The 22,189-nt window shown below is 34.3% G+C and overlaps 1 protein-coding gene across 1 annotated transcript in view; it reads left to right on the forward strand.

Moving 5' to 3' along the window:
* LOC140443974 (uncharacterized) overlaps positions 1–22,189 on the forward strand; it is a 50,121-nt gene that overhangs the window by 15,505 nt on the left and 12,427 nt on the right. The window contains exons 2-3 of the mRNA XM_072535521.1: positions 5,932–6,234; positions 15,929–16,165. Coding sequence (XP_072391622.1) covers positions 5,932–6,234; positions 15,929–16,165 — 540 coding nt within the window. The remainder of the gene's footprint in view (positions 1–5,931; positions 6,235–15,928; positions 16,166–22,189) is intronic.

The following is a 22,189-nucleotide window of genomic DNA, read 5'->3' on the forward strand; positions in this document are numbered from 1 at the left end:
ATATTTAAACTATAAACTTAAAAATTAATGAAAAATATAGAATTTTTAGTGAACTATAAAATTCAAGAAGTACTTACGGATTGAAAATAAATAGTAAAAATTAAAAATATTTGACTATGGGAAGAGGTCAAAAATAAACAAACATAACGTGAAGATAACGTAGCACACTCACTGTCCAAGTTTACACGCATAATATACGTAAAACATTACAAATATTCTTCTTAATGTTTAAACTCTTGTTACTTCGATTTTTAAGTCAATACATGCCAAGCGCTTTCCAGGTTCAATGGACTTTTGTATTTCAAGTATGCCAGCTTTTTTTTTCTTTCGCTAAATGATTTCAAATTTTATTGTTAGGTAACCATGGTGTTGGTCTGCTTTTGGGAATTAATATTATCAAGAACACTTGCTATATTGTGTTTTGTACTTTAAGTGTACATTAATAGGAGCAATCAAATGGTAGACTAAAAAAATAATAAGAAATATTTAAAAAATAAAGTTTGTTGCTAAATGGGCATCTGTGCACTGAGCGAAATCTTGAGCCACTTCTTAATAACAGGTGGTGATTTCAATGCTAAAATAGGCATTAAGGAAGATCCCTCTCAAATAACATTGGGAAATTTTAAAAGCAAAGGCACAAATTATAGAGGAACACAACGGTTCTTTCTTTCTGTAAAACAATCCCTATTGAATGTACAGCTTTTTTAAAAAGAAAAGCCACAAAATATCGACATGGGAAAGCCCTGATGAAAATAAAATGAACGAAATCGACTATTTCTTAACAAGCAAAAAAGAATTATTTAAAGACAAGTTTAGTACAACTATTGATCATAGGTTATTGAGAGCGAAAATAACCATATCGTCAGAAAAACAAAGACTTAAATAATTGGCGTGGATAATGAGAACTATGAACTAACGGGAAGAATCGGTCTTGAGTATTACATGAGAATCATATGGAAAACTGAGAGAAACATTCAAAAGTGAGCTGCTCACCCGCCTGAAGGGAAAATTATTTGAATAATACTTTAACAAAACTCTCTACTACCAAACTGAGAGTCACATAGAGAAAAATAAAGCAATACATGAAAGGAATAACTCTGCGAGACAAAATAAAAACGAAGAGGTGAGGAGAAGAACCAGGGTGACTGACGTCACCGAAAGGATAGCCAGGCTATAATGGAGATGGACAAGACACATACCTAGAATGACGATTGGGCGATAACCAAAGAGATTATTGAAATGAAAACCAAGGGAAGACAAGAGATGCGTCAGTTGACCGCATACACGATGGACTGACGATTTAAGAAGGCTAAATGAAAACTGGATGAGAGCGGTGCTACATAGATTAGCTCGAAAGCACAAGACTTTTAAGGTTGGATGGTGATACAAGAATAAGATGAACCATACGGCTTGCAAGTGGAACATAAGAGCTCAATGAAACCGAAGAAGAATGGAGAAAATAGGCGAACAAAATATGCTATAATTATTGTGGAGAGGATAAAAAAAAAGTTTATTAAGCCTAAAATCAGCATAAAAATCACAATCACAATCTGTGTCTTTGTGCAAAAAATAGATGATTGGAACAAATAAAATAAATTTAACTCAAATGATTTTATTTAAAGACACCATTAAACGAAGAAAAATATGCCAATTAACGAGAAGCTGGATGGAAAAGTTAGAAAATAGTCTTAGGAAAGGTATTTAAAGGCGGAAAATAGAAGCAGAATATATTATCAAGTAAAAAATAGAAACAAAACACCGACCACAATAGAGAGACAGTGCGAATATAAAAAAAATCATCTAAAACACAATTCTAACAATGTGTAATTAAATATTTCAGTCTGAGTTCTGCAAGGATACTGTTACTTGTTTTAACATCATATACCGCATATTTGATAATGCCTATTTACAAGCATCTACTCCATCCAATAAAAACTAAAATATCTTTACTATATCTAGTCAAGCTTATAATTTCTTTTTCTGCTTTTTACATGTATGTAAAAGTAACAGTAGTACACAGCCAAGTTAGTTTATCCATCAGTATCTATTTAGAAAGTATACTTGTGTTCGAAAATAAAGGGAAGTACCACATGTCGGCAGAGCTAACAGTTCATATACTACATGCCCATCTTATCTGATTTATAATTTCTCTTTTATCAAGCACAATTACAATCGTGTGAAAATGAACTAATCGGATCAGGCGGTAAATAGAAATGATGTTATTAAACTGAATTGTATCGAGTGCTATTCGTAATGGTTACCTACTTAGCACCACTCCTTAATAAAATTTTCTTGAATTATGTTTCCGAATTCTTCTCGTCCCATCCTACGAGTAACAACGATCATTATTATTTTGTTAGAAGTCGGTTATTAAAACTAAAAAAGAGCTGTGAACATTATTATTATCGTCTCGAGATTATAACTTATTTCATGATATAGATCGAATCTTGTTTTCGATATAGTTTTTATAAACTCTGACTCAAAGATAGTATAACTATCAGCTCATTTTATCTTTTTATGTTATTGTAAATAGATAGATACATGAATAGGTAGATAGATAGATGAATTGATAGATATATAGATTTAATTAATGAGGTGGCTTTTGGCATATTTCACTGTGACTTTTTCAGATCTATTGTGATCTATTGTAAATAAGGATTCTAGAACTAAACAAGACCAAAATATTACTTTAAATAAAAGTTTATTAATCGAAATAACTACTTTATTTTGAATTAAAATTTTCACTTCTTGTTGGCCAAAAGTAAATATGGTTAAGCAATAGAATTCACTTTTTTTAGTAAAAACGACGAACGTAAACAGTCTAGAGTCTAGAGATTATAACCATCGATCAGCTTATATTGGGAGACTTCAACACTCACAGTATACTTTGGGGATAAACAGATTCACAGATCTAAACGGAGACGCAGTAGAAGCATGAGCTGAAGCGAGTTGTCTCACATTAATCCATGATCATAAACTACCACCATTTCTTCAGAGCACAGTATGGAAAAGAGGATAAAACCCGGATATCTGTTTTTCAAGCACTAACCTCGATTATTAATGTACCAAAGTAGTATATAGCCCCATACCAAAAGCTCAGCATACTATTTTTCCCAATACCTCAAAAAAATCGAATTGCGTGCTCTAAGAAATGCACACTAAGCCCTAAAAAATATAACATTTCAATAGACTGTATCAGTTGTGCAAAATCAATTAGTTAAAAATGTCCCGCGTTGTTTTTTTTCATTTGTGTACTTTTACATAGCTAATAGCAGCCATAGTATTTAAAATATAATATAATATACACCACAGGGTACTTTAAAAATATGTTCGATTTTCGAATTTTTGTTTTTTGTTTTATTTTTCAAATTTTTAGTTTTTACCATTTATTATAACCGGCTATAAATTAGTTTGATAGTTTTTAGGTATATTTTGTCCAAAAAGTGACTACTGTACAAGAAATAATTATCTTACCGAAAAATCAATTATTATATTCCCAAGTACAGATAACTGTTAATAAACATTTGCAAGAACCACAACTTTTAGACGGCATAGTTGCCAAAAATTCTTTTACGCATCAATTAAGTATTTGGAATTAATGCCGTACATTTTTCAATGAATGGGTGTTAAAATCAAGGGTTGCGCCTTAGATTTCTTACCCCTGTACCAGCCGATATCTATGGCACGGCAAAAAATAATCTTAAATAACGCATACCTAATTAAAGTCCTTGCTACTGGGTACTAATATTTTTGTACGGCATTTGGTCACAGGTTATTATTTTTGTATTATTACCTACATGTTATAAACGCCGTACAAAAATCCAACCCCCTCCCCCACTTGGTGAGTTTACCCTATCTGTGTAGCCATCTCAACCGATAAAAATTGACAGCAGAGTTTATAAAGTTTTTATTACATTATTGTAGTATTGATTTATATGTGATGCATGCTAGGTTCAAATGATCCCTTTTAAATATCTCATGGGGTTTTTGTCCACTACTTACTTTACTTTTTCGACTTCGGACTCTTGTCTAATGTTTAGGTCTTGTCTGAGGTTAGGTTAGTTCTTGTTTCTTGACTCAGTCACGAGCCTTGTGTATTGCATAATCGCTTACCAACAATATATCGTCGATGGTGCCAACTGGAAGGCACCTGGGATACGACAGAAGGTGATCCATTGTTTTTGAACTCCCACAGGTCACTTTCAGTCGTTTCGAGGTTACACCTTATTTTTTTTATCTTTACTAGAGCTACGCTATTTCTTATATAGTTTAATGTCCTGCAAAGTTTTAGTCGAGACTAATACATGCGGATCTCTCCTTTTAATATTGTGTAGGGCAGTTTTTTGGCCGATAGAGTGGCATACAGAGCAGAAAACTTGTCATGGATTTAGCCATGAATGGTGAGTAGCTTTCGTGTTGTATAATGATTCATCATCATCATCATCCAGCCCCGTTTTCACATCCATTGTTGGATATAGGCCTCCTCCAAACGTCTCCAGTTCTCTCTATCTCTAGCTGCTGCAATCCAGTTTGTTTCTATTCTCCTTAGGTCGTCGGTCCATCGGGTGGGTGGTCTGCCTCGACTTCGCTTGTCGGCTCTTGGTCTCCACTCCAATAATCTCTTCGTCCATCTTCCGTCTTCCATTCTAGCAACATGTCCAGCCCACCTCCACTTTTGTTTATTGATTCGCAGTATAATATCGTCAACGCCAGTTCGTCGGCGTATCTTCTCATTTCTCACGCGATCTTTCAAGGTCAGACCCAGCATTGATCTCTCCATTCGCCTTTGTGTTACCCTCAGTTTTTCGGCAGTAGCTTTCGTTAAAGTTAGGGTCTCTGCTCCGTAGGTCAAGACTGGTAGGATGCATTGGTTAAATGCCTTCCTTTTCAGGTGAATTGGAGTATTTGTTTTAAAAATGTCTCTCATCCTTCCATATGCCGCCCATCCCAACGTGATTCGTCTATTTAGCTCGCAGGTTTGGTTGTCTCTGGTTATTCTGATTTCATGACCCAAGTATGTGTATTTATCGATTAATTCTACCTTGTTGTTATTGATCTGTATCTCTTCGCTGGGAACCATATTGGTCATCATTGGTATAATGAATAGGGGTAATCAAAGATTTGTTTAAATTTTTTTTCTATATTCAGAGGTTTGTGCTATACATTGTGCGTCCTTGCTTTGGATGTGACATTTCTACTAAAAACTTAATTTTTGAGTTCTGGTGTATATGTACTAATTTGTTCCTATGTGTTTCTTGTATTCAATTTTTTCAGTTAGATTCTCCACGATATTCTTCCCATATTTCGCTTTCCTTGAATTTAACCTCGCATAATAAGCTACAATAATGAGTATCTTTGCCCTCTAATAACATGGCCCAAGTACTCAAGTTTTTTCCTTTTGATAGTCAATAGTTTAGCTTCATTTTCTATTTTTCTAGTAACTTCTGTGTTTGATAATATTTGAGTCCATGATATTCGTAGGATTCTTCTGTAACACTAAAATTCAAAGGTAGTCAACTTATTCAGATGCACTTGTTTCAATGTCCATGCTTCCAAGCCATAAAGAAGAGTAGTGAATACGTAACACCGAAGCATTTTTAGGCGTAGTCCTAACCTTATATCCCGAAAACAAAGAACCTCTTTAAGGTTAACGAATGACGCACGTGCTATTTCAATACTTGTCTTAATTTCTTTGGTTTGGTCTACATTTGATGTTATCCATGTTCTTGAGTATTGGTACGTACCAATACTCTCAATAACAGTATCCTCAATAATCAATTGGATGTTTGTCTGCAAAACGCAAGTTATTCAAAATTTCTCCATTGATAGATATACCTTCTAATGAATCTGAGAGCGCTTCGGTAAATACCGTATTACTGTAGACAGATAATTTTAGTAAAGACTTTTTTTAATTAAACAATATTGTTACAGGTTCATCCAGAAAAATCAACAATTGAAGAATCACTTTTCAAGAAACTCAACGTGAAATGTTCCAATCAAGATATCAGTTCCTGCATGATGCTGAAGTTGGTAAACTATTTCAACAGGCTACTAAAGAAATCGTATATTGAACTAGGTGATATTGAAATCACACAGACGTCCACTGAAACTGTCAACGTGGAATCTTCCAGAGGTTTAAATGAAGTTGAGAAAATGGGCGAAGAAGAACAATTGTATGAAGTTTTGATGAACAAAGCTTTTAACTTTATTAAGACAAGATCCCTGAAATGGAAGGTAAGTTTTCTTTAAATAAAACGTCGTTGTTATCATTAATTTTTTAATGATCATAAAAAAAGTCTTGTTTATTCTAACTTAAATAATATGTCTTCTTCTTCATGTATCATGTCGTTTTATAACGTTGGTTATTATCATAGATATTTTAATCTTATTTACTGCCACCCCAAATAGTATGCTTGTATCAATATTAAGAGGAGTGAGACAGGGGTGCATATTTTCACCACTGATATTCAAACTGTACTCAAAGCACATTTTTGTACATGGAAACAAGTAGAATATATGGACTGGATATAAACACTAGCAAAACCAAGCTAATGATCATCAGCAAGGACAACACACAATACAGTAGAATTACTTGGGAATTATAATCAATTAGTCATGGGACAATACCCAAAAGATTAAATTTCGCATCGGAAAGGCAAAAAGAGTATAAACTCTGTGTTTAAGAGCTATGGCCTCACCCTAGAAACAAAAATAAGGCTTTTTAAATGTTATGTGTACTCAGTGCTTCTGTACGGAGTAGAAGTTTGAGCTATGGTTATACAGAAGGATCCTGAAGATACCATGGACAGACAAAGTCACCAATGAAGAACTACTACGGAGGATGAACACAACCGCGAATTTGGTCAACATCGTAAAGGGCCATAAGCTTGGGACATATAATGAGTAATCAAGGCAGATATGAGCTATTTCAAAGCATTTTCAAGCTAAAATTAAAGGATAAAGGGCCCCAGGACGAAGAAGAATATTCTGGCTTGCTAGCCTAAGAGCATGGTATAGAAAGACCTCAACACAGCTATTTCGTATATTTTCGTATCGAACCAACAAAGTCATCATAGCCAAAATGATCGCCAAAGTTTGGAACGGACAGGCACCCTAAGAAGAAGATCAATGCTATACTAATCTCTCAAGTTCTTCAACCATTAAGACTTTCTTCGTCCTGGACCTCGTTATTCAGCTTTTTCCCCTTGTACAATATTTGAAGAAACCTATATTTGGTGCCTTTCATTACATATTCGAAATACTCCAGCTTTTTCATCTTGATGCTTTTTATAATCTTGATGGTCTTGCTGAGACGTTCTACTATTGTGGAGTTTCGAATCTTCTCCACGTAAGAAACTTTATAATCCTTCTATAGTACTACATTTCAAAAGCCACAACCACAGGCCACAGCCAGTCCAAGATCGACAGCATAAACTAAGACCAAGAACACATAGCAGCGGTGTAGGCAGATATACAATAAAAATTTTATACCTTTGCTACATAATGCATTCTAAACATCCTTCTGAAATCTGCTCTGGACTGCTCAATTGTGAATCTATTTCACATATAATGCTAGCTTTTTTGTCTTCTGACAATTTTTATTTATGACCTATTTCGTGTAAGTACTAATGTTTTAGAAGAAGAAATATTAAAACATAGGAATACTCATAAATAAAAATGTTATAAAAACTTACATTTTCATTCTTGACAACGATATGAAAATATTTGACACTGAATATATCACATGATTAAACACACAAAGTAGAAAATGCAAAAATTTATTGCAAAAGAAAAAAAACCCCGTTTTATAGAATTTTTGAACCCAAATCCCTATATCCAAGAAATTAATAAAATATCTGCATCTGTAGAGTAGGGAGGGTGAGTTAAGTTCCACAGCACCTATGCCACAATTGACCCATTGTGCATCCTCAAAGGAAGCTGTCATCCTTAGCTCATTGCGCATCCTGTCATTTCTAGGAAGGTGGACTAGTCACTAAGGGACATCTCTCTTATATGGGCATGTGTGGGCCAGGACTCACCGAACGCGTTCTCTCCTATTAATTATAACTTCAGGCATTTACATAGGATATGCTCTACAGTTTCTCTTCTCGTTCATACTTCCTGCATAGAGGTTTGTCTACTAGCCCCAGTATGTGGAGGTGTTTAGTTGACAATGACCAGTTAAAAAACCAACTATCAAGCGTAGTTTTTTCCTGGTCATTCCCAAGTACTTCTTTGATGCTAACTTTTCAAGGTTACTTAGTATTACCCTGGCAATTCTACATCCTTGCCCTTCTTCCTATCTTTTGATTGTTTGCGAACGGAAGTGACATTTGATAATTTCCGTGATTGTTGTAGTTGACCAACCAAAAAGATTCCCAGATCCTAAGAGTCTTAGGCCTGCCGCCTTCCTAGCCAATTGTTCAGCAATGCGGTTGCCTTTATTCCTATTGTGCCCTTTAACCCACATCTGAAGCTTAAGTTAGTGACTCGTGACACTCCGCTACTAACTCTGATGTGACACGTGGTCTATTCAAGGTTAGTAGCGCCTGTCTGCTATCTGTGCAAAATATTATAGTTTCCCGGCTATACCTTTTTGGGTTATATCTTGTGCAGCTATGGAGATACCCGCCAGTTCTATCTGAACTAAGCTGCATTTTTGACCATACTTCACTTTATTCTTAGGTTCAGTGATCTGGAATATATTCCGCATCCTGAGTCTTCTTCCATTTTGGAGCCATCGGTGTATATGCAATACGCATTTGGCACGTTTGCCTCCCTACATTGTCTTGTTTCGGTTTTGTAGGGGTTGTCAAAGACAAACTTTGGTTTAATTGTGTCGCAGCCTGTCTGTAGTAGGGGTAGTGCATCCAGCTCTCCCCGCCAGAAACAAGTTCTCAGTTGTCCCATTCCTACATCAAGATTTGCACCAGTTGAGCTCAGTCGCATCATTGTCACCAGCGCAACCTCTTTGACATGTATGTCTAGAGGCATGATACCAATGACCAACTTCATTGTAATAAAACATGTTACTAAATACAAATTTTCTAAAGATAATTGTAAAAAATAATAGCGTTTTGGAGTTACGAATAAAAGATTAAATTGTAAATCAATCAGTTGTAAATTAGTTGTAATTTTCAATTGTATATTCATTGTTTATTGTATTGTGACTTAAAAACACTACTTTATTTAAATTTGTCTTGTTAAGTACACTTTTCGCATATACTAAAGATTCTTCCGCAGTGTTTCCCCCTTTCACTTGTAGTTAGTTATTCAGCTTAGACGACGACTTGATAATAAGGATGATGCGTGTCAATTAACATGAACACAAAGGAACATATTAATTGACGAAGACGGCCAAAATTAATTGTCGCATAAAATGAACTGGTGCTGATCGGGAAATCGTGCAAAATGATTTATCTAATTCGTGTCTCATCAATCATTGTCATTCAACATTAAACTACTTATCTTGTGGTATTGAGGGACACTCATCCAAAACGGTATCTTTTAAGTTGGAAAATGTTTGGAAATTACAAAGGGAAATCAGAAAGTGGTTGGAAACTATAGGAACTGCGAAAATATTAAAACAATATTTAAATTAATTTTTACATAAAACACTTCTTGCTTTTTTTCGATTTCTGGAGTTTTCATCTATTTGAAAATTTATTTTCTGTTTTTTGTTCGCTTTTACAATTTTCTTTGCAAAATTTTATTTATTTTCGACTTTCACGTAACAAATAATTAGAAAACTATTCAACATTTTCGCGGTTTCATTATTTTTTATGCAAACTTGCGCTCTCAATGATTTTTTAATGTAAAGTATATGCCATGAGTCTTAACTAGGGCCACGGTTTTTGTTCTAATAGGACTATGTCAAGTTTTAAGTATATTATTCTCAACAAAATAACAGAAACAAGTAGAATATATGGACTGGATATAAGTACAAGCAAAACCAAGCTAATGATCATCAGCAAGGAAAACATAACTGGAGCAAATCTGTATGTGAATAAAATGAGAATTGAACGTGTCTGACAATACAACTACGTGGGAACTATAATCAATGAGTCGCGGGTCAATACCCAAGAGATTAAACGCCTCTCCTCTTTCTGTCACATTGGAAAGACAAAACGTGCATTCCTGACTATGAGCTCTGTGTTCAAGAGTAATGACCTCATCCTAGAAACAAAAATAAGGCTTCTTAAATGTTACGTATACTCAGTGCTTCTGTTCGGAGTAGAAACGTAGACATCGAAGGCGGAAACTCTATCAAAACTTCAGGCTTTTCAGCTATGATTATACAGAAGGATCCTCAAGATACCATTAACAGACAAAGTCACCAATGAAGAAGTACTTCTTAAGATGAACACAGCCTCGGATTTGGTTAACATCGTGAAGGGCAGTAAGCTGCAGTACTTGGGACATCTTCTTTAGGTGCCGTCTTCTTAGCGAAGGTTGGCGATGACCTCTGCAAAGTCTTCCCTATTTTGGGCTTTCCTTATTAAACTTTGAAAGTCTAATCCTATCCAATCTTTGATGTTGCGCAGCCAGGTCATTTGTCGTCTACCCGGTCCGCGTCTGCCTTCTATTTTCCCTTCTATAAAAAGCTAAAGGAAGTTATACCTGTCGTGTCTAAATATGTGTCCAAGATAAGACGTTTTACGCTTCTTGACAATTTCTGTGAGTTCACGTTCTCTATTCATACGCCTTAAAACTTCTTCATTTCTAACACGGTCGATCCATGGAATTTTCATCATACGATGAAATACTCACATCTCAAAGCTCTCTAAATGTCGTAACGAGCTGACTGTTAACGTCCAAGCTTCCACGCCGTGTAATAGTACACTGTATACATAACACTTTATCATGCGGTATCGTAGGGACAAATCAAGATTGCGGGTAGTGAGTAACTGTCGCATCTTTAAGAAGGTGTTTCTTGCCTGTTCTATTCTACATTTCCCCTCTTGTTCTTGGTCTAAGGTTTTATGTATCCAACAGCCTAGATACTTAAACTTTTTCACTTGTTCAACTAGATTGTTGTTGACTAGTATGTTTATAACTGGTGTGTGTTTTTTTGAAATTACCATTGTTTTGGTCTTTTTTGCATTGACCTTAAGGCCGTATAGTTCTCCTTCTCGCACTACTTTGGTTAACAGAATTTGTAGTTCTTCTTCACTTCCAGCAATAAGTACTGTATCATCGGCATACCTGATATTGTTCACGATTTTCCATTGACTTTAATTCCTTCTTGTGCTTCATTTAGAGCATGTGCAAAGATGTCCTCTGAGTACAAGTTAAATAATAATGGTGATAGTATACAACCTTGTCTAACTCATCTTTGGATGTTTATGGTTTCAGTATCACCCATTTCAGTTCTGACAGAGGCGTTTTGGTTCCAGTAGAGTTCACGTATTGTATTAATGTCGTTTGGATCCAGGTTCTTTTTTTGCAAGCATTCTATTAGCTGATCGTGTTTGACTTTGTCAAAAGCCTTGGGACATATAATGAGAAAACAAGGCAAATATGAGCTACTCCAATGTATTCTGTAAGGTAAAATTGAAGGGAAAAGGGCCAGAGGGCGAAGAAGCATATCCAGGATTGCTAACCTAAGAGCATGGTATAGAAAGATTTCAACACAGCTATTATGTATAGCAACCAACAAAGTTTTCTTAATATTATCCATTCGCTTACTTTCGTGAAGTATACAGTAATTATTACATGTAAGAAATCGAACATAATATTTACAAAGCTTTTTACTGTTATTACCGATCTGTACTCACTAATTTATAATCAAAACATCAAACTTCTTGCTATTTATACATCTACAAAAAATACCTTTCCTAATTTATTTGTTTAAATTTATAATACTTCATTACATCAATATATCTTATTAAGAAACTTACTTAGCCTTCAACAACAAACCGTTTATTTCCGTTCTTTGCTTCTAGCATGTTTGAAAAGGCCTTTCATCTTTTTAATTATTTATTGTATTGCCGTGATCGTGATTCAACTTTGACCGACTGTAAACTTAATGCGATTGCATGAGAGTGGTCTACTTAAAATTGATGCGAAGTGACTTTCAAAGAAAGCTCTGACCTAATTCATCCAGAAAATGTAATTATATGGCTACTGCAGCCCCTTTGGTAAACAACAAATGCATGAAAGTGGTGTCCTAATATTATTAAAGTTAAAATTATCACTAGTTGTAAAACAGTTTGAGAAGTTGCACAAACAATGTTTAACCAATGTTTATAGTATTTATAATTCATCAAGTTTTTGAAAATATTGAACGGTTTTTCCTTGGTCACACTGCGAAATTTACATATTTTTAAAATTTTTTCCTAGAACGTTAAAAACTGCACAGTTTCTTACGTTGTCAGCAAATAACTTGCAATGTCTATACATAAATATATTTATATATAGACATTGTATTAAACTACCTTTTTTTTCAAACTTTTAATCAAAATTTCTCAGGAACGGATCTGTTTAACTATGTATCGTTTTAGTTCAATCCCCCACGTGTTCATCGATATAAGCTGTGAGAAATATAAAAAAAAAAACAAATTACGTTCTGGGTTAAATTACGAATGTAGACAAAGAAATTTCCAATAAAAGAAATAAAAGATTTCTATACACCTTGTTCGGCGTTTTGCCAAGAGCGAGACCTGTATCAAATTATTACTTTCTTACGTTGGATTTCTTTCATATTACTTCCTTTGATTGAGTTAGCACTAACTTAATTTGATTGAATTACTACTTACGTAGCTTATACACAACAGTTTGTTGTTTTATTTGTAAAATAAACAAAAAATTGTAATAGTTTTTATTAAATTGTCTCATTTCTTTTCAAATATCCTTCAGCCAAATGCTGAACATTCCCCCAACAAAGTCACAGTTCAGTGGAGACTGTCTACATCTTTTCAAATATAATTTTACTAATGTCTATCTGAAATGTTCTTTCATTTTAAGAGTTTTAGTGTTGGCTGAGAAATGTGTAACAATTAAGCACTATCTATTCTAAGATAATAAACATATGACTCGAATATACAAGCTAACCACCAGAATTTTAGTCCCAAAGTCCCAAAAATATATAAATTCTGAAGATACTCAAGAAATATCAAAAGAAGAAAACATCATCATCATCATTAATGGCGCTATAACTCTTCGTGAGTCTTTGCCGTGTTTACTATTGCCTTCTATGTTTATCGGTCCTGTGCCAGTTATTACCATTGTCGCACTCCCATTTTCTCTAGATCTTCTTTTAGTGCATCTTTCCACCTTTTTCTAGACCGCCCTACAGACCTTCTTTCCTGTGGCCTTTCCCCCTGACTAGATTTTATTTTCCGAATAGAGACTCCAGCTCGTTATTGTATCTGCTACTCCATTCGTTTGTCACGCTGTCTCTGCAAGGGCCATATATCATTCGAAATATTTTACGTTCCCACACCAGCAATTTATTTATTTCTCTTTTTGTTAGCGTCCATGTTTCGCTTCCATACGCGACTGCTGGTCGTATTATGGTCTTGTATATCCGGATTTTTGTACTTCGTGAAAGAAGTTTTGACTTCATTAGATGTTGCATTGCAAAGAAAGATCTGTTTCCTGCCATTATTCTCGTTTCAACTTCTCGCTCTAATTTGTTGTCATTTGTGATTGTTGCCCCTAAATATTAAAATTCTTTAACCATTTCGAAGTTGTGATCATTTATAGTAATGTTTTGCCGTATTCGCCGTCATTCTTGGTTTGAAACGACCATGTATTTTGTTTTGTCTTCATTTATTTTTAGACCGATGTTTAATGCAGCTTCTTCAGAGCTCGAGAAAATATCCTTAATTTCTAGTGTTGATTGTGCTACTGCGTCTACGTCATCAGCAAGGGCGAGTATGATGTTTGCTTCCCGAGCAGTTATGTCTGGTTTGATTTTTGGATATATTTTTCGCATAACATATTCTAAGGCCAGGTTAAACAACAATGGGGACAACGGATCTCGGTGTCTCAGTCCAGAATTTACGCAAAAAGCATTTGATATTTCTCCCCCTATTCTAACTTGTGCAAAAGAGTTACTTACACACATTTGTGTTACCGCAGCTAGTTTCTTGGGTACGCCGAGCTCGATCATTGCCTTCCATAATATTGCACGATTAATGGAATCATAAGCCTCTTTGAAGTCTATAAAAATCTGATGCACGTCGTGATTATATTCCCAATACTTTTCAAGCATTTGTCTTATTGTAAATATTTGATCATTAGTCGATCTACCAGGCCTGAAACCACACTGGTAGTCACCAACTATTTCTTCGGCGTATAGTACTAATCTTTTTAATATTATCGAAGCCAATATTTTATATGTAGTAAACAGGCTGCTCTTAAATGGAAGGATAAGTCATCGATATATCCAAGTAAACTTCTGTAATATTTTTTTTAGAAAGGCAGTATTCCACAGGCTCGGTAAATTGCAGAAATAAGTCTGCTTTTAACGAAAGGGGATAATAATCATACATAAAACTATCGACCAATCAGTTTTCTTTGTCATTTATACAAACTCCTCACTCTTCCAAACTTCGCCTAATAAATTCGATGCATTTCAACCAGTAGAGTAAGCAGGTATCAGAAAAGGGTTCAAAGCAGGTATCAATATCGATCATCAGATTAGACTATAAGAACATTATTAAAAAGATCAGTGATTTCACAAAGCGTTCCATTCATTTGAAATGTGGGCTTTTATACAAACCATGAACCATATAATAATAGATTTTAGATATACAAACGTTTTAAAGCATATATAAGAAAATGCCACAATCCTTGTTAAAGTCAATGAGGATATGAAAAGCGAAATTAAAGTTTAAATAAATGGAGGTGTACGTCAAGGAGACATTATGTCGCCCAAATTATTTACCCTTGCGCTAGAAAATGTCCTCAAGTTATTACATTAGGAAGTACTATTGAATTGACAATGTCGAAGACAATAGTGTTGTGTAGCGACGACGAACATATATACATAGATGACACAAAATTGAATAACGAAGAATAAAATGTGTTAAAATGAGCAGAGAAAATCAGACAACAGAGATAAGACGAAGAATAATACTAGCTTGGGCAGCATTGAAGAAAATGAAGTATATACTATTAATCCCTATTAATCCGAAGAAGAAAGTTTATGATGTCTGAATATTACAAGTAGCAACCCATGGCTTAGAAACGATGGCTGTAACAAAAAAGTCAGCAATTCAATGAAGAGTTATGCAAAGAGCAATAAAACGAACAATGTTCGGTATTGGTCTTGGAGACAAAAAGACAAATAAAGAAATCAGTCAAATACCCAAAGTTGCACGTATTTTAGAACGTATTGCAGAACCGAAATGGCAATGAGTAGGAAATGTAGCTCGGCAAGATTAAAACATATGGACATCTAAACTGATACACTGGCGACCAAGACAGACAAACGCAGCGTCAAAAGACCACATAAGAGATGGCTTGATGATATCAAAATGTGTGCGGAAGAAATGTGGAAGTAGCCGGTTTCATATATTACACGGCAATACAATTATAAAATGGAGGCCTTTGTATAGCAGTGGATACAAAGTGGATGAAGAAGAACAATAGATAAAGCCAATATAACACTTAGACCAATTTCTAGCATTATGGGTTCTCCCTGTAGCAAACTGTCTCAGTTCCTATTAGTTCCTATATATATAATAAAACTATTGGCACATAACACAACATTCTTCATTTTGGTTTGTAAACTTGTGGTATATCTTTTGTCTCTTTACTAAACCTTTAAAAACATATTTCATAAACATTCTAGAATTGATAATAAAATAAATCCTTAATATTTTTAGTGTGACAATTTATTCGCACCTTTATACTCAAAAATATATAGCATAGTTACAACATCAATCTAAAAGATAATTAATACGCTTTAATGATCTAGGTGTTGGACGGAGCCGATCTTGTTTTGGCCGGAGGATCTGACAAAGATGGAAGCCTCAATCTCGGACTTTCTTTAAAGCCCAACACTGCCGGTATTGAAGAAGGTCGTAAAAAGAAGAACAAGGATGGTGGAATGAACGCTCTGATGGCTGCAGCTGTGATGAAAATTGGTCTGTTGAAGGCTTTAGCCTTTAAAGCTTTGGTGTTGCTAGTCGGAAAAGCTCTGCTTGTAAGCAAGGTAAGTCAATCATAGTTCTATTGGGTTTATTAGTAAGTTTAAGACTAAATTTTCACATTAATTTTCGAATTGTAAATTTTTTATTTTGTTGTGTTCGTTAATTCTTTTGACAGATTTGTCTAGGCTTAACTAGAGATCTAGAAATAATTAAAAAAAACTAGCAACAAAAGTATCTTATATATGGTAAAAGAATCAATAACCTAGGAAATTAAATATATTAAACATTAATTTGCAAAAAAGTGTAAACACAGAGAAAATAAGTTTTAAAAAGTGTTCTTCCTCTTCTTCTTTTTATGTAGACAAGAATCTGTTTGTTTTTCAATGTACCTCCTCGGAAGCATAGGAAATCGTCTCTCGCCGTATTTACTCCTCTATTTATTGGAATTTTGCTTATATGATCGTTACAGTTTAGTCTTCATTTTCTTATCCAGTCGTTCATCTTCTACACTTTGCATCTCTATCGCATGTCTGTACTTCTAGCTCTGTTCCATACTGTCTTACCATCGATTTTTCGGAGTTTTAATCTCTACTGTTTCTAAAATTATTTTTCTTCTCTATGTGTCAGGTCATGTTTCTGCAGCGTATATTAATATTGGTTCTGATGACTGTTTTGTCTGACAGTTTATTTGACAAGATACGTATGACATACCAGCATGATAAAGTGAAATTTTTCGCCAGCAGTACGTACAGATGTACGAACAATAAATTAAAGATTGATATTAAAAACGAAGTTGTCTCTGCCGCCCATAATTATTTTGCCTCATGTCATTAATATACCTCCTCCATTATTGCATGGAAAGACTTTCAGAAAATGTTCCAAACGATATACATTTCCAAATCGTCCTTATATTATTATTTGACGAGAATCTAAAACAACAGTATTCAGCAAAGAACCAACCAGATGTAAAATAGAAATTAATGGCATCAGTATTAAACAAGTAATGAAAATAAAATGGGAATTACACTGTCTAGCTATGGATACGTGGACAAACAAGTGAGAGATTAAGTACAAAAAGCAAATAGACTGATAGGATGCCTTAATAACACTATATGGCGAAACAGACACATTAACGCTGCACTATAAAGCCAGTGTAAGACCAATAATGACATATGCCTCAGAAACAAGACCCGAGACAGCCACAATGCAAAGGCTACTGAAAACTTCAGAGACGAGAGTACTGAGAAGAATTACATGAAATACGCTGAGAGATCGAAAAAGAAATGAAGACATTAGATCGGAAGACCGTGCAAAAAAAGGAGTGACAACCTTTGATAGAGGTATTAGTCCGCCAATAAACAAGCAGAATTGCTTATAAAGAGGAAGACGAAAAAAAAGTATAAGAGAATCTAAATGAAATCCAAATCTATATTCATCTGTAAAAAACTGTAGCACAGTCACCGTTACTTCAGTCTTAATATTCTCGATATTACTCTAATCTTGGATTGTTATTATCTGTGGAAACAGTTGGAATCTTCAATTATAAAAAGTAATTTTGTAGAGACGATTTCTAACAGTATCTCAACTTATAGTTACTTTATAGGCCTGCTGTAAGTCTTTAATCAATTTAGATGCGATAATTTTAGATTGCCTTCTAGTGGACTTCAGCTGCAACTGTAACCAGTTTTTGTTCTATATGTTGCTTAGTTAGACCCCCACTATCTCGAAGTCCCTGTCTTAATTAATAACACTTTGGGAGATTTTCATGTGCTCAGTTTGCAGCACAGCAGCTTGAACTTAATCGATATAACTTTTTTTCTCGACGCTGCATTTTTTTTAACCAAAAAAAAAATATATTAAATGACTATTTTTACCAATCAAATAATAATTTATATATCCGCAAAAATGCATTTTTATTAGCTTTATAATTTTCTAAAAATATCCCAAGGCTTTTACTACATGTATATATGAAGCTCCTGCACGTTTTACCTTTTATTTAATTTGGCATGAAAGGGATTGTATTGACGAATAAACGAATCCAGGGAACGAGGAAAGGTTATTTGAGATTTGCGGGTATAGGCAGACCTCTGAGTTATGAGAACATTATATTATATTTCGGATTGCCTACTCACGCAACAGCCCTACCTGCAAAAAAATCTAACGAAAGATGTTACGTGTATGTTTGCAAACCTATGGTTTTCTGAGTTTTTTTGAAAAGTTTTCAGCAAAAATGACAAAAAAATCATGTAATAAAACAATAAGAGCGGGATTACATAACTGTTATAAATATGTTTGTTAAAAAATGGCTTTTGGGCAGAAGCAGAGTAATTTATGTGATAAAAATGTATACGCTACTCTCCAAAATTAACGCTAATATTTAAATGTAACATAAATTTTCGTCGGTTCAATTTTTCATTCCAGTTTTACCTGTAAGGAATTACTGTACTAAGGTCTTTTTGAGAAATTTCAACATTTTACCCAACTACGGTGTGTAAAAGTAGATTTGTGTTTCTTGATCTTATTTTGTAACACCCTCTGGAATCTATTAGAAACAGACGCTACATTTTGTTACTATTGCAAGATAGTACGTATCCCTTACTACATTAGTCGTTCAACGTTTTTGAGAAACAACAATAACAGGGTTGTTGACTAGACAAGCAAGAGGAAGAGTCACATCACCACGCCAACTTTGTTAAGCTTTTTGCTATAAGAGAACGTTTTGTCGCAATGAAAAATTTACAAATATTAGTGACTGATTTTTATAATACTTAAGTTAGTAGAAGCAATACAGGAAGGCATCTAGCTGAACAAAATTTGCATGTAAGGATATTAGCCAAATTACCTTATCGTAGAGTTGTACTACAATTTTTCAGAGAGGTTGTTAACTGAAATGTTAATGACAGTTAGCACATATTGTTCACAGATAAATCGAGGTATTGTTCATATAGCTCAGTAAGACGTGTAAGAGTTATTCGTCTACTAAGAGAATGCTTTTTATAGTGCATCAACTTAAGACCTCTTACTTTATATAATAAATGATCTGCAATGATTTGAGGGGAATATCTCTTACAGATAACCTGGCATATATTCAAATGCACGAATGCCTATCTGACGAAGGCATTTTGGAGAAGGTTTGAACGCCAACGATGCGTTTTATCTCCATTATTATTTAACATTTATTCAGAGTTCATAATTCGCAGAGTCTTGGATGGTTGGGAGGAAAGAGTAAACCTAAATGGTGTCAAGATATTTAACTTGCCGACGATACTACATATCTAGCCTCTCCTCCAGAAGAAATTACTAACTTTAAAAAAAACTCGACGTACAAAATACCAAGTTTGAAGTCATTGTTACAACAATTGTTTCCTAAAACTCGAAATATTGAGGGATTCAATGGTTAATATAGCCCAGATAGACATGTTAGAGTCATTTAACAACCAAGACAACTCTATGCATAGTGTAACAACGTACGACCTCTTACTTTATACAATAAATGATGTGTAGTGATTTGAGGGAAAATATCTCTTACAGATAACTTGGCATACATTCGAATGATCGGATGCCTATCTGACAAATGTATTTTTGGGAAGGGAGAATGCCAAGAATCCGTTGTATCTCCCTTATTATCTAACAAATATTCAAAGTTTATAATGCGCAGAGGTTTGGATGGTTGGAAGGGAGTAGTAATCCTAGGCGGTGTTAAGATATCTAACTTAAGTTTTGCAGACATCACTATATTTCTAGTTTCTAGTCCAGAAAAAATAACTAACTTATTAAAAAAACTCGACGTAGAAAGGGGCCATGGTTAAATATAACAAAACCAAAATCATGGTTATTAATAAAAAACAACAGCAATAGCAGCAATATTTATCTAAACGAGGTATGGCATAATCGTCACATTACTAAGACAAGACAAAAGAGACTCATTTCCCCTCTGGTTTTTTTATATTATATCATAAATGCGAGACATAAACAGCTAAAAAATCAGATAGACGATGCATATATACTTTTATGTATGTATATACATCTATATATCTAATGTGGACATAAAGACGACTGCTTCGAATTCCGTGGACAACTCGCTGGACAAATGTCTCGGTTACAGATTAAGTTAAACTCAATTATCATCTCTTTAATACTGTTTACTCTAGAATTTTATAGTTCTTGGGTCTTATCTATTGAAGTGATCACAAAATGGAGCGATTGGTGTTCCAAGGAAGGCATCATAGACAACGCTAACCCAGCAGAACCACAGCGATGGGCGGACATTACAAAATAGCTCCTCAACCAATAGTATATTGAAAGAGTACATGTAACAGATAATTGCGACCAGAGGAGAAATATCATTAAGCAAACTATCCAAGCTGCTGAAGCTCAACGAGGAACCACAATACATTTGCTAAGATTTTAATGACTATGATGATGATCTCTTACAGCGCGAACGGACCTTGTTGCTTTACAAATAAGTAAAAGGTATGCTATAGATATTTTGTCTAACCATGTAGTTTCCATTACTCCTTACATAGGAGACAATGGTCTTAATCTTAATCATAATGAATGATAACGCATGCCCATTTGTTAAACTTCTGGTACTTGATTATTTGGAAGAGGTTGGTGTATAAACCATGAACTAGTTACTCTGTAGCCTTGATCGGAATACCATAGAGAATTTGTGAAATCTTATCAATCATCAACTTGAGAGCCGACAAACACCACCTGTCTCTCTTGACAACATCGATGTTATAGTGGGAGAAATTTGGGAGGGAATTATCGGTAAAAGACGAAAATACTCGTGATTAAGTATTTTTAAGAAATGGAACTTGTCAAATATTCATCATCATCATCAATGGCGCTACAACTCTTCGTGAGTCTTTGCTGCGTTTACTATTGCCTTCCATGTTTGTCGGTCCTGTGCCAGTAATTCCCATTCTTTGACTGCATCTTTTTACCTATTTCTAGACCGCCCTACAGATCTTCTTCCCTCTGGCCTTTCCCAGAACACATTGTTTATAATTGTCAAATATTAGTTGGGTTATATTTGTTCAGGTTTTTTTTGTTTTAGATGTCAATAAAATTTATGAAACTTTTTTTTTCATTGTTGTCATTTGCTTTAAATGACCGTAAAGACTTGTTACATTTAAAGTTTTGTATATTTTTTACACACTGTATGAACAATACGTTAACATTTATTAAAAAACATTGGTACAATAATTCCAGTAATTCCTTAAAAATAGGCCTATAATGCGAAAAAAAATCATCAAAATCCAATCAACAGTTCAGACAAAAAATAGCTTCTTTATGATACATTTTAGGTGATTATTAAATTTGGAGAGTAGTATATGCTTCAAAATGTGACTCAAACAATTCATAGATAAAAAGTATCATTTGACATGACAAAAGAAAACTGCGTGTCTTAAATTAGTAAGGGTATTTTCATTAAGCAAACCGTTATAAAAATTTTCAATAAAAATTGTCATTTAAATCTTAAAATCTGTATGAAAAAGTATATAGATAACGCTTTTTCCATTCAGAAAAAATGCAAGATGAGAAAAGACGAAGATGTGAAATCAAATAAATAAAAACCTTATCAAAGTCTGATCCTAGATAAAAAAAAAGCAATAAACAACACTTCTGTAAGTACCAGAAATTTTAATGATGTTGTTTAATGAAACAGCTTAATGCCAACATTAATCATGTATTTCACTTAAAGTTGAATCACCATCTTCGTCTACTATGTAGGCAACTTTTATACTTATTCAGAATCTAACTTTCACCGAGGAGATCGACTTTTACGAAAGAGTATTATCGAGTACCTAGGTCGGCAACTTGCATTGACCGATATTGTTAACATGATTGTCTATCTATTAACCGAAGAAAGTTTCTCAGGAAACAAACATCATAAATCTCACATTTTTGCTGAAAACAGCACCGTCAGAATTCCTGCAGTGAAAAGCAATTACTAAACTTATAAGGCAGTATTTACTACAATGTTTTTGTTTTCTATATATGGATAAGCAGGTTTCGGTGCGTGTGAAGGAGAAATCTTGTGATGTCTCTTGTTTTTGTTATATTATTCTTTTTAACAC

Source organism: Diabrotica undecimpunctata, chromosome 6 (assembly GCF_040954645.1).
Source record: "Diabrotica undecimpunctata isolate CICGRU chromosome 6, icDiaUnde3, whole genome shotgun sequence".
In the NCBI taxonomy this organism is placed as follows: Eukaryota; Metazoa; Arthropoda; class Insecta; order Coleoptera; family Chrysomelidae; genus Diabrotica; species Diabrotica undecimpunctata.